General features: G+C 63.5%; 1 protein-coding gene across 2 annotated transcripts in view; it reads left to right on the top strand.

Annotated features, from left to right (window-relative positions):
- Positions 1-8,297: 8,297 nt before the first annotated feature.
- DIPK1B (divergent protein kinase domain 1B) overlaps positions 8,298-12,876 on the top strand; it is an 8,007-nt gene continuing 3,428 nt past the window's right edge. Inside the window, exons 1-2 of one of the 2 annotated variants that reach the window (XM_040632218.1) lie at positions 8,298-8,434; positions 11,549-11,683. In XM_040632218.1, the coding sequence (XP_040488152.1) occupies positions 8,372-8,434; positions 11,549-11,683 (198 nt within the window). In that variant the 5' untranslated portion in view covers positions 8,298-8,371. The remainder of the gene's footprint in view (positions 8,435-11,548; positions 11,684-12,876) is intronic. The other variant, XM_040632217.1, reaches the window with a different exon arrangement.

The following is a 12,876-nucleotide window of genomic DNA, read 5'->3' on the forward strand; positions in this document are numbered from 1 at the left end:
GCCCGGGGGTGTGGGGGGGAGCACAAGCAGGGGGAGCAGCAGGCAGAGGGGGAAGGAGAGCCAGGCTCCGGGGAGCCCAATGCAGGGCTCAAGCCCAGGCCCCCGGGATCATGACCCGAGCCGAAGGCCTACGCTCCACGGACTGAGTCACCCAGGCGCCCCAAGCATGCAACTCTTGATTTTCAGCTCAGGTCATGATCTCAGGTCATGAGATCGAGCCCCGTGACAGGGTCAGCGCTCAGTGCAAAGTCTGCTTCTCTCTCTGCCCTCCTGCCCCTCTCCCCTCCCTCTCTAAAAATAAATAAACTAAATTAAATACAATGAAATGCCTTTTGGACTCCTTGTAACTTGTTCTCTTTTTCTCAGGATATTCTCCCCATGGAAGATGGCTTCCATGCCTCCGATTCCAAAAGTGCCCCGTATTCCAGATCCATGGCTGCGTGACCCCAAGATCGAGCGGCTCATGATCCCGAGTGGTTCTCCGGTCTGGAATTCACGAGCAGCTTGGGGATGCGGTTTTGACTCAGGGTCACTCTGACCTTGTGTCAAAATGTCAGCCAGGCCTGAGGTCCTCTGGGGCTGGGGGACACGCGCCGGCGGCTGGTGCTGGCTGCCGCCCGGACGCCAGGCTCCCGGCCGCTCTGACCACCCCTTGGAGCTGCTTGAATGTCCTCACAGTCAGGTGCTGGCTTCCCCGGGGGTGGGGTCTCTGGGGGCCAGCGGGGCCTGGCCAGCACAGTCTGAAGGATGGGGCGGTGCACACAGGGGGCGGCAGGGGACGGGAACCACAGCCCGCGGTGCCAAGGTCAGAGCCAGTGCGCAGCGCCAAACCTGGGAACGCGTCCTCGAAGGGGCTCTCACGGGAGCTCTGAGGGGCCTCTAGCTCCCTGCCTTACGGATGGCCAGCCTGGGGCTCAGAGGGGGTGAGCAACCCCTAAGAGCCACACGCTGTGGGCCCCAGCCTTCGGGCACCCTCTGATGCCGCCCCCCCCCCACGCCCCGCCAGTCTGCCCCACTGATACTCTTACTCTGATTTTGTGGTTACCTCCTCCCCTCCTCCTCCCTCCAGCTCCCCTCCCCCTCCCTCTCTTTCTCCAGCCCCACCCGGACCCCCTGCTGGTGTTGCAGGGGCTTCTGGGGAGGAAGAGGTCCCAGTCTTCAAAGTCCTGAGCTCCCAAGGGGAGGTTGGGACAGAGGCAGATTCAGCCCTGGGCTCGGGAGCTCGGGGTCCAGTGGAGAGCCCGACATGGGTGGGGATGGCGGTGGGGGTGGGGTCTGCAGGGACTCCCAGCATCCAGGGGGCCCAGTGACCTGTCAGACCGGGAGGGCCTCTGTCTGGTGGGGGTGGGGGGTGCTTGGAACAGCATTCATGAAACCTCCAATGCTCAGAGGCAGACCAGAGCAGACACATCTGGGACTGAAAGAAGAATGGGGTGCGGGCGAGGGGTGGGAGGGAAGCAGCCAGCTCAACACCCCCAGGACTAGTTAGGGGCCCCTGGGAGGCGGTTGGGTGGGGCTCTGCAGAGAGTTGATCAGGAAAAGGAGGGAGATGAAGCCTTTGACCCAGAATGTCACCTGCAGGATCCTGTCCTGAAGTTAATAATTAAGGAATGGGCACAGATGCAGCCAGAAGGCCACTCAGGCAGCCTTGCTCAGGAAGGAGAGAGCTCAGACCCACCGAAATACCCACCAGGAGGCACCCGGTTCCGTAGATGAGGGTCTCTCTGGGCAGCAGAACATGGGGCAGCCCATAAAGCGGCACTGAGCCCTGGCGCTCAGACCGACTGTGGCCCCTTGGAAAGGAGAAGCCCGTTCTCCGGGGCCCTGCAGGTCTGCCCCAGGATCCCCACCCCGGGGCCACAGCCCCGCACAATGCCCCGCAAGAAGTCCAAGATGCTGGGGAAAACTAGTCTGTCTGAGGCCAGAGGGAAGCTTATTTTTGTTACGACGGCTGGACAATTTCTTTTACATATCATCAAGGTGAAAACACATTTACAACTTCACTCAGAACAGCGGGGCCCCGAGAAGGGGACTGAGGACTCGGGCCCTACTGAGAGAGGCACGCACACAGCTGGCCGATGCTGGGCCTCACAGAGCAACGCGGCCTCGGGCTCAGACCTCAGGCTCTTATTTCTCAGGGCTCTGGAGGCAGGACGTGGGATCAGGGTGGCCCCCGGGGAGAACGCTCCTGGCCTGCAGTCGGCCACCTTCGCGCGGTGCCCTCGCACATGGGGACAGCTGGGGAGACAGACAGACAGACAGAGGGAGGGGGAGAACTCTGGTCTCTGCTCACAAGGGCACTAACCCCATCACCCCCCAAGTACCCCCTCCTAACAGCATCACATGGGGGCCATTAGGGCTTCGACATGTGAATCTGGGGACAGGATTCAGCCCACGGTAACAAAAAGTAAGAACAGGTGCAATCAGCTAAAAATGACGACAGGGTTTACACAGGCAGGAGGGTTTCCACACACGCGCCCCTAAAAAATTCCCACAGAATCACAGGGAAGTTTGCCAAACTATCCCCACGCGACACCAAAGTCATCACTGTGGAAATAGTCACGGTCATGCTTATTCTCGGCCAGTCTGCCTCAGTCACATGGTTTTCTGCTCCGTCACCGGTCACCGAACGCCCTCACTGCCAGCATGAGGTCCAGAAGGCGCGCCTGCCGCGCGACAGAGCTGGACCCGAGCCCCCGCGCTGCCCTGCCCGCCCCTCGCTGCGCTGCCAGACTCTCAGCAGAGCCAGGGGCGGGCCCTTCCTCCCTTCCTCGTGCCCGCTTCTGAAGTATACAGGCCAGTCTTGATCACCTAAAAATACTGAAACACAGGTATACATTATTACAAACTGGACAGGAGCCCTCTGCTTCCCCCGAGTAACCACAGCTAACGAGCCTCTTCCGAAACAGAGACCCGTGCACGTCTATTCCAGCGCGTGCCCACGTTAACAACACACGGTCGTTAACAAAAACTCTATCATTCTACACACACTGCTTTAAATTCGCTTTTGTCATCGTAGTGGGTTGAACGATGCCCCACACCGTAATTATGTCCCCCTGGAACCCGTGAGCGTGACCTTTGCAGAGAGGATCAAGGATCTCGAGGTGAGATCACCCTGGATTCCCTGGATGGGCCCTGCATCCCAGCTGGTGCCCTTATGAGCGGAGCGGACACAGTGAGGAACAGGCTGGGACTGCTGTCTGGGGGCCCCACAACTCTTGCCCCTGGCCGTCCCCGAGCAGACAGAGATGGCCCCGAGCCTGGGGAGGTAGTCCTGAGTTCCTGACAGTATCCAGCCTGTCCTTCCCCCCAACCCCCGGCACACCATCCCCCTGACCCGGAGGGCTGGCCCTGGGGCCCTGAGAGCTTCCAAGCTCCCTCTCCTCTCCAGAAGCCCCCCAACACTGAAATAGTGGCCCTTCTTCCCTGTATGCCTGGAACGCCCAGCCCTGCTAGGGAGGTGGCCCTGGGCCCCCAGCAGTCCTCAGACAAACCCCTTTGCTCCAGCCTCCATTTCCCAGCCAGACTGAGCCCTCTGAGCCACTGGCCACTGGTCTGTGCAGCTGTCCACATGATCTTGGGCCCTCTAGGCTGAAGTCCCGGGTCCAGTCTCCCCACGGAGGCCCCTCAGGACCCTGCTGCCCACCTGAGACCTCCCACTGCACACCCTGCTAGAATGCATACAGTTTCATATCCAGTCCAGTCTGTTGCCTCTGGGGCCCTGCACATTCTGTTCCTGTGCCTGGAATCCCATTCCTCCCTGCCCACACCCCTGCCTCCATCCCTCATCCTCTAGGTCTCCATGCAGACATCACCTTCCCAGGCCTAATGGGGTCCCCAGGATGTGCTGGGCTCCCCATTCTCCACCCCTCCCAGAACGCTTGTCTGAAGGGGACAACGTGACCCCTGACCTCAGTCCCGGGGCAGTGGGATGGGCTATACTGGAAGGGCGAGGTGTCCAGGGGCCTAAGTCTTCATTTCTCCATTTTTCCTGTGACTTGTGCCCAAGACTACTGGGTCCCAACACCTTGGAGTTTTAGTGGGACATGTGGCTGTCCAGAGGAAGAGTACATTTTCAGGCTTTTCTGCAGCAAGGGTGGTCATGTGACTAAGCTTGCAGGGACTGGGACAGAAATGGTGCATATTTCCAGGTCCTTAAAGGGAGAGGCACGCTCTTCACTTCTTGGCTCTTCCTCCTTGCTGGGGCATGGAGGTGATGGCTGGAGCTGGGGCAGCCATTTTCGACCCCAAGACAGAAACCATGTCTTGAGGACAGCCACACACAAAGGGCAGAAGGAGTTTAAGTTCCTGGACAGCTGTGCTCCTCGCCCTTGCATGCTGACACTAGAGTGCTACATGAAAGATAAATACACGTTTCTCCTGGTGAAGCCACTTTTATTTTGGGGTCCCTATATTTCATTAACTCTTGGGTTGTTTGGTCTGCGTAGTGAGTGGGAGGGTGTCCCCACCCTCCCAGATTTATATCCGCCTGAAAGCTCAGAATGTGGCTTCTTTGGAAATAGGCTCTTTGAAGGCCATGTGAGGACACAAAGAGAGGGGACACACAGCGGGACAGCCAGCCTATGACAGTGTAAGCAGAGACTGCGGGGACGCAGCCACAAGCCACGGAACAGCAAGGATGGCCTGCAACACCAGCATCTGGGAGAGGCAGGGACTGTCCCTTGGAGCCCGGGGACAGAGGGTGACCCGGCTGACACCTTGCCTGCAGACTTCTGCTCTCCAGAACTGGGGCAGAATCAGTTCCTTTTGTCTTCGGCCATTCAGCCTGTGATGTCCCGTTGCAGCAGCCCTAGGAAACCAGGACAGTTTGCCGCTTGCAACAACACAGATTAGAGACACCCCTTCTGCGGGCCACACTGTTGGCATAAGTGACAGCTGCCGGCTGACTCTGGGTCGCTCGTGGACGTTCAGGGCCGCGGGTGCCCGCTCCCTAACCACCCGGGCAGCTGCACAGGCCTGTCGGCCACCGTCGCCCCCAGGATCCCAGGGCCCCAAGCCCGGTCACACCCCGCGTCACAGGTGAGGTGAGACATACCGGACTTCGTACCCCTGGTGCAGGTGTGGCCAGTGCACACCAGGCGGGACTCCTGCCCAGGGGGGTCGTCTGTCTCACAGTCCCAGGCAGTGAGCCACAGCTCCTGGCAAACTGACCCCGTTCCACTTCAACCCTGTCTCGGGGCTGTGCGGTATGCCTCGTCCCTCGCCACTGGGCTGCTTTTCCAAGCCACGCAGCTGCCTGGCCACACCCTCGTGGCCCCTGACACTGCCCGGGGCACATGTTTCTGGTCTCTCCTGTAATCGGACAGCGGTGCTCCTTGTGTCCCAAAGGACACCCATGGTGGCGGGTGCTTGACGGTCAGGGGCCCTCCACATGACCTGCCAACCAGTGCCTGCTGTTGCTGAGCCTGGGAACGGCCTTCCCCAAAGTTCCCTGATGAAGATTTCTGGCTCCACCTCTGTGCCCTCTCCCTGCCCCCAGGGAGGTGCCCCTCGGTTGAACCACCTCCAGCATGAAAGGGTGGGGGTGGGGCCATCTAGATCCTCTTCGGATATTCAGGATTCTATCCTGATCGTCCTGAGCAGGAGCCTGTTTTCCTCTAAGGGCACCCTTTGGCCGGCCTGGGTGTTCCAAAAGGGGGCCTACGGGACATAAACTTCATTCTGGTCCAGCTACCTGGACTCTCCCGTGTGGCCGTCACGGCCCTAAGTTCAAGGGTGATGACCATCTGGTTGAGGACACTGAGTGCCTGAGGGTGACTCACTTGGTCCACAGTGCAGGCATGTAGCGGGTCTCCATAAGTTTTATAAAGATGCTGTGCCCTTTTCTGCACCTGACCCGTGTCAGCCAAGGTCCCGTCAGGTGACAGAAGCCACGTGGTGAAGGACACAGGGAAAGTCTGCTACAGAGGAGTGACCTGAACAGCGGACATGGGGAGACCCGCTAGGGCTGAGCTGAAGCCCCCCAGCCCCTGGCTGGGACCCTGGCGGGAGGGCCGAGCTGTGGGTCCCAGGATGGCTGAGATGTCACCGTGGTGCCTGCAGCCCTGCTGGGAACTTGCTGAAAACGCAGCTCCAGGTGCTGGGGGAGAGCTGCTCACGGGGCGGAGTCCCACGCAGCTCCACAGATCACACAGGGGTTCGCCTTGCAACAAATCCGCTGAACAACCAGACGCCCGTGTGCAAAAAACCCAACAAAGAAACACCCCAAAACACAAAACCAAAATCCAAAATACCACCTTGCCCTATATCCTGCCCCACATACAAGAGTTAGCTTCAAACTGAATCATCGACCTACCGAATACGGTAGCCCCCCCCATCCATGGGGGATGCGCTCCAGGACCCCGACTGGCCCCTGAAACCACCGAGAGTGCCGATCCCTCAACAGACGGCGTTCTCCCCCATAGATCCCTCAACAGACGGCGTTCTCCCCCATAGGTACGTACCTGGGATTACACTCAGTTTACAAACTAGGCCCCGGAAGGGAGCAACAATGTAACGAATAATAAACTAGAACGTAACCGAACGCTGTGAACGTGGCCGTGGTCTCGCTCTCCAAATGTCACGTTGCCCCGTGCTCACCCTTGTTGGACGTGGAGAGAGCATGAGATGCCCACGTGGCGGGAGGAAGGTGAGGGGCGCAGGGGGAGGCAGGTGTGGGCCTGAGCATTCGTCCGAAGGGGGGCCACCTGCTTCCGGACCGTGGCCAGGGCGGGAACTGAGACCGAGGGTAAGGAGAGACATTGCTGTACCAAAAACCCCAGGAATAAACACAGAAGATGTCTGCGCTGCTGGGTTCGGCAGATTTCTTACGTATGAGAGACAAGAAGCGCACCGACTGTTAAAGAAAAAATGGGTCACCTGGACTTCAATATTAGGAACTTGCTCTTGGAAAGACAAGCCACAGACCTCTGCAGACGCCCTGTTTGCTAATGGAGTGGTGTCTGAAAGTCGGGAGGAGCTCCCCGAACCGAGTAACAAGGAAACAAACACTACAGAAAAAAGAAAATGGGAAAAGGAAAAAAAAAAAAAAAGATTAACTGTACGTTTCGGCGAAGATCTATAGGTGGGTCAAGACCTTCAGTAGGTAGGGAAATGCAGATGCCGCCCACACAGACGCCCACGCACGCGCCCCACTCGGACACAGCCGCGCCCGGACCGGGCGGGAGCCCGCAGCTCTAGTGTCAGCAAGCCTCCACCGCGCTTGTCCGCGCGCTGGACGGGGAAACCCAGCTTCGCACAAAGCCCGTGCGAAAGTTCAAGGCAGCTGCGCCCCTGGCCACCCCACGTCCGCCGGCGAACGCTGACCGGGCCCGGGCCCGGGGCGCAGCTCCGCAGGGACCAGGGCACTGGATTTTGGCTTCTGCCGGTGACAGGCCAGACCCCAAGGCTGTCCCTGCTGCACTCGCTTTCTGGGACGCGTGGGGACGGTCAGGGTGGGCTGCGGAGGCTCGGAGAGCCAGGGCCCGGAGGTGGTGCGGGGAGGGCTGCAGGTCCACGCCGGCGCAACCGCGCGGTCAGAAAGTGCGTTCCCTCGTTCCCTGAACAAATGGAAGAAAGCCGCACACGCTCACACTGCGTCCCGCGGGTGCCTGGCGCGGGAACCCCCACTCCGGGCCTTGCCCCTCCGCGCCCCACGCGCCCGACCCTGCCCCACCTTGGGGCTCGGCAGGCGGCCGGCTCGTCCCCGCCCCGGGAGTCCGCGACCGCCCGCGGTGAAGACCCCGCTGCCCAAGCCCGGGGGTGCGGGCGGGGGCGCGAGGGGCGGGGCGGGGGCGGGGCTGCGTGCGCCCCCCTCCCCGGACCGCCCCCACCCCGCGCGCCCCCTCCGCCCCTCCCCTCCTCCTCCCGGGCGTCCCGGCCCCTGCCCCTCTCCCGCGCCCCTCTCCTCCCCGGCGCCCCTCCCCTGCCCCGCGTCCCCGCCCGGGCCCCTCTCCCTCATCTCTCCCCTCTTCCTCCGCCTCCCCTAGCCGACGCCCCCACCCCTCCCCTCTCCCGGGTCCCTCTCCTCCTCCTCGCCCGCCCCAGGCCCTCTCCCGGCGCCCCTCCTCTCGCCTGCGCCCCCCCGCCCCTCCCCTCTCCCGCGTCCCTCCCCTCCTCCTCTCGCGCCCCTCCCCTCCCCTCCCCTCCCTTCCCCTCTCCCGCCCCCGCCCCCGCCCCTCTCCCGCGCCCGCGCCCCCGCCCGGGCCGGCCGGCCGAGTGCGCCCTCCCGTGGACGTGGACGTGGTCGTGGACGCGGGCGCGGGAGCGGGCGCGGGCGCGCGGGGAGGCGGCGGCAGAGGGCGGCCGTTGCGGGCCGGCCCGCGGGGCTGAGGCCGAGCCGAGCTGGGCCCGCGCATGCCGGGGGCCCACCATGCGGCGGCTGCGGCGCCTGGCGCACCTGGTGCTCTTCTGCCCCTTCTCCAAGGGCCTGCAGGTAGGCGCCCGCCCGCCCGGCCTCGGTGCCGGCCGCGGAGGCCAGCCTGGGGGCGGGCTGCGGGACGCGGGGTTCCTGCGCGCTGCGCTGCGTGGCCTTGGCAGGCTGCGGGGCTGGGAGGGGCTGGGGAGGGGGCGTTGATGGGGCGGGCGGAGGGGCCGGCGGATGCTGCGGGGTAGCAGCCCCTCCCCCACGGGCTGGACCACCCCCCCTTTCCGGGAGGCCCAGAAACCACGCCAGGTCCGTGTCTCTTTCCTCACTTAAAAGAGGTAAGGTTTGTTTTTCTGTTATGGAAAACTTGGGACACATGGAAACGCTCTCAGAAGGACAGAACCTCCCCCCGGGTCATCTCCCAGCCAGCCCCAGCTTAGGGGTATGCCTGGCCCCCCCATGACCTTGGACAAATCACCGTCCCTGCCTGGGGCCGCTGTCCGCTGGGGAAGCCCAGGCTGCCTTGGGAAGCCCCCTGCGAAGCCGGTCCCTCCTGCTTTGCGTGGTCTGAGCCAGGCCCACCGCGTGACCGAGATGGTCTCCAGCCAGACCTGTTCTGAGCAGCCCACATCTCCCTGGTCTTCGCAGGCTGTCCTAGGGCCAGGGCAAGAGGGTCCCGGCCGGGGTCGTGCCCTTGGCCCCAGGGCCTGGCTTTCCTCAGCTCCCCTGGGGTGGGGGGGTAACCTCAGAGCCAGGAAACATTCGCATTTTGTGTGTGGGGGGGACACCCTCCCTGCCCACCTGGGGCCTCAGGGGGCCTCCTGGTCTTGGCCCAGCCCGAAGTCAGGTGGGAGGTGAGGGGTCTGAGGGCCCACCCCCAGGCCAGGAAGTGGGGTGTACACTGCCTTCCGCTCCGCTGAGGGAGGGGCCTTGACCAGGTTGCTGCGGGGAGGCCCAGAGCTTGACCTGGGACCCAGGACAGGCTGGTTCCCAGGAGTTTGAGCCAGCCGCGCCCACCTGCTATTGTCAGGTCACATTCAGAGCCTCAGTTTCCCTCCTGGGCTGGAGGTAAGCTTGGTGCCATCGTGCATTTGGGGTGCCGGCCCGTGGGTACGTGGCTGTTACTGACCCCCGAGGCAGTGGCTCCACCTGGAACCAGGGCCAGGTGGGGCTGGGGAGCAGCTGCATGGGACCCACTGAAGAGTAAGACCCGCCCTGTCCTGGGGGCTGACTCCCTGGTGAGCGATAGGACCCAGGGGGTCAGGGTCTGCTTCTAGAGCAAGTACCCATCTAAGGTCAGGAGTTGGGTCAGTCACAGCTGGTCAGGTGGGGATAGTGTCCTGGGAGAGCCTGGGGGGCGGGGGGGGGTCTGGCTGGGGTGTGGCTCGTGTCCTGGTGGGCCCCGCAGTCCCTCTGTGAGCCTAGGTCCACCCCAGGGTCAGCCCCAGGTCCAGGGCTGCTCCAGCCTGCCCTCCTCCTGGCTGCCAGCCCCTGACCCCCAGTGCCAGCCTCAGGGCCCTCTCAGAGCCCAAAGCCCCTGCAAGGCCGCACTCACCCCCACCTTAGCATTGTTCTCTGCCAGCCGGAAGTCTTCGGACCTTGTCCTGCCAAAACATCCCCCCCGCCGCCCCCCAGCCCCTCCACCCACTATTTCTCTGCTTTCCTGTTTTTCTTTCTGAACAAACCTGACGGAAGCAGCTGTGTACAGGACATGTGGGCCTGAGGCCCGGCCCTCTTGCTCTGCCCCGCGTACCCTGGTCCTCGCTGCTCACCAGTAGCCGCTGTGGCTCGGAGCCCGTCCCCCCATCCCCCCGTCCCCGGAGCTCGCAGGGCTCCTCCTGCTGCAGCCCCTCCCGGGAGGGCCAGCTGTGTGAACGGGTGTCCAGGTCGTGGAAGGTGAGGCCCCTGCCTCTCCTGGAAGAACCACAAAGATGCCCGCAGCTGCCCGCGCTGGGCCCAGAGGCCCCTGCCCCGTCTGCACTGGACCCAGCCCCAGCTTCTGGCTGAGCAGGCCCCAGGGCTAACAGGACTGGAGCCACTGCCCAGGGGCCAAGGAGTGGTTGGGGGGGCATGTAGCACTTCTTTGGGGGGGGGCCTGAAGCTCTGGGCCCTCCTACTCTCTGACCCCTGGGTCCCAGCCCTTTTCTCTGGGGTCCGGTCCCCCTGACCGGAACACTGGTAACTCCGTCCCCTCAGCTGGCCATCCTGGACAGCAGTCCGGGCGGCCTGTGATCTGCCAGGGCAGGGGGTGGGGAAGGGAGGTGGCGCCCCTGGAACCCAGGTTTGGGATCTGGGCCCCTTGCCCCGGATTCCGCTCATCAGAGGGGGAAGCTGGCGGAGAGGCCGAGCCCCGGAGACGCTGTTCCCAGCCCACCGCACACATCGAGGCAGTGCCTCTGGCCACAGGGCCACGGGCTGGCTGCCTTAGTCTTTCTTGTGGGGAATACACACAAGATTTACCGCCTTCACCGCTTTTCAGTGCGGAGTCCGGGGGCGTCAGCGCACCGTCCCTCCGTCCACAGACGTGGTCATCTTCCCACACTGGGCTCGGGATTCCTTCCTCTTAGAGTGAACGATTTTCCACGGTGTGGATGGACCCTGTTTTATGTAGCTATTCACCCGTCACGGACCCTTGGGCTGTGTCCCTCTTTGGCTCCGGGGACAATGCCGCCCGCACGCGGTGTCCGAGGTGCTGTCTCTTCAAGGCTCCCGGGGCGCTGAGGCCTGCCCCCTGCACCTGCAGCCCCCACGCCCCGTCCCCCGTGCTGGGCCTGCTTCAGCCGCAACGGCCCACCAGCCAGAGGACAGTGTGCCCGGGGTGGGGGGGTGATTTTTCCAGCCTGACCTTGTGCAGAGGTTAAAGGTCATTATGGAATGAGAGCAAGGCCAGAGAGAAACTTGTAAAAAATATCTTTTTTCATCAAAATCGAGTCGCCTGCCGTGTGCCCCTGCATTTTGAAGTTGATTCTTGCCTGCCCGTGAGACGTCAAAGTTCGGGAGCACGGAGGGTGGAGGGGGCCGGGGAGGGAGACCCAGGAACGGCCCTCCGTGCGGGGCAGCTTCGGAAGTGGAGCAGGGCAGGGTGCTGGCCGCAGGGACGGGTTGGCCGGGAAGGCTGGGGCCGGTGAAGGGGGCACGCGCACCCCGAATGTGGTGCTTCCTCACAGGCCTCTCTCCCCGCAGGGCCGGCTCCCAGGCCTCAGGGTCAAGTACGTCTTCTTGGTCTGGCTGGGCGTCTTCGTGGGCAGCTGGTTGGTGTACGTGCGCTACTCGTCCTACGCGGAGCTCTGCCGCGGGCACGTCTGCCAGGCGGTTATCGTAAGTGTCGCCCTGGGCCCGCCTTGTGGGCGGACTTCTCCCTGCGCGGTGCTGGCCCTTGCCATGGGCCACTTAGCGCTGGCCCTGGATCCTCAGAGTGCAGGCACGGTGGACTTGGCCACGGCCCACGGCGNCAGCAGGGAGACGGGGATGGACAGACGCTGGTGGCCTTGAGTGCCCCTCCTGGGGTCAGGGTTCACCAAAGGAGGCAGCAGGTACGGTCCTTGTGGGGGGCAGGGGGTGGGGGGCCGTGCTCAGCGGCAGCCTGTGGCCTCAGAGTGAGTGTGACACGTGCGTACACACATTTACACGTGTGGGCCACTCAGGAGCGTGTGCGTGTCCGGGGGTGTGCGTGTGAGGGAGCGGCGTCATGAGCCCACGTGTGCCTATACACAGCAAGGCACGTGGGCTCACGGGTGCACACTTAGCGGACACCCGAGACTCGGGCTGGAGGGACCGACCTCACCAGCTGCAGGGGCCCTGGCAAGCCCTGGACTCCCCTGACCCCGGCCTGCGCCCTGCCTGGCCTTCCCAGGAAGTTTGGAGCCCCCAGTGAGCTGACGGCCAGGGTTCTGATGCCGCTGGACGGGCCTGGAGCTGCTCCCCCCGCTGTAAGATGAAGAGGGCCCCCTCTCCTGGGGGCTGTGTGGGACTGACACTGGCCATGGAAGGGTGCAGGCAGGCCTGCTCTGGCCAAGGTCCCACAGGGGCCAAATTTGGGGAAGTCCCGAGGTGGGAGAACCGTGACAGGATTTGCAAGAGGCTGGGTGGCGTCTCGTCCCCCTGACTATTGGCTAAGTACCTCTCCAAAGGGCCAGGCCGGCCCCGGGCACGGAGGACGAAGTGCCCACGCGTGGGGGAAGGCCTTCCCGTCTCCCGCCTGTTCTTGGCACGCTTCAGAAAGGCTCGCTGCTGGCCTCCAGGGGCCAGGCCTGAGCTGGGCACCGGACACATGGCTCTGCCCTCACAGTCCAGGGGGTCAGGGGACACACAAGAGCAGACATGGGGTGGGGGGCTGGGGAGAGGCTCTGCTGTCGGACAGGTCAGGGCGAGGGTGGGGCTGGGGAGGGCCAGGACGGCGGAGCCGCGGCCATGGGCCCTGAGCGGCAGGTGAGGGCTGTAGTGAGCTGTGGGGGTGGGAGGGACGCACCGCTGGAGTGAGGGCAGCGGGCGGGGGGGGGGGGGGGGGGGGC

Source organism: Ursus maritimus, unplaced genomic scaffold (assembly GCF_017311325.1).
Source record: "Ursus maritimus isolate PB19 unplaced genomic scaffold, ASM1731132v1 scaffold_17, whole genome shotgun sequence".
Taxonomy (NCBI): domain Eukaryota; kingdom Metazoa; phylum Chordata; class Mammalia; order Carnivora; family Ursidae; genus Ursus; species Ursus maritimus.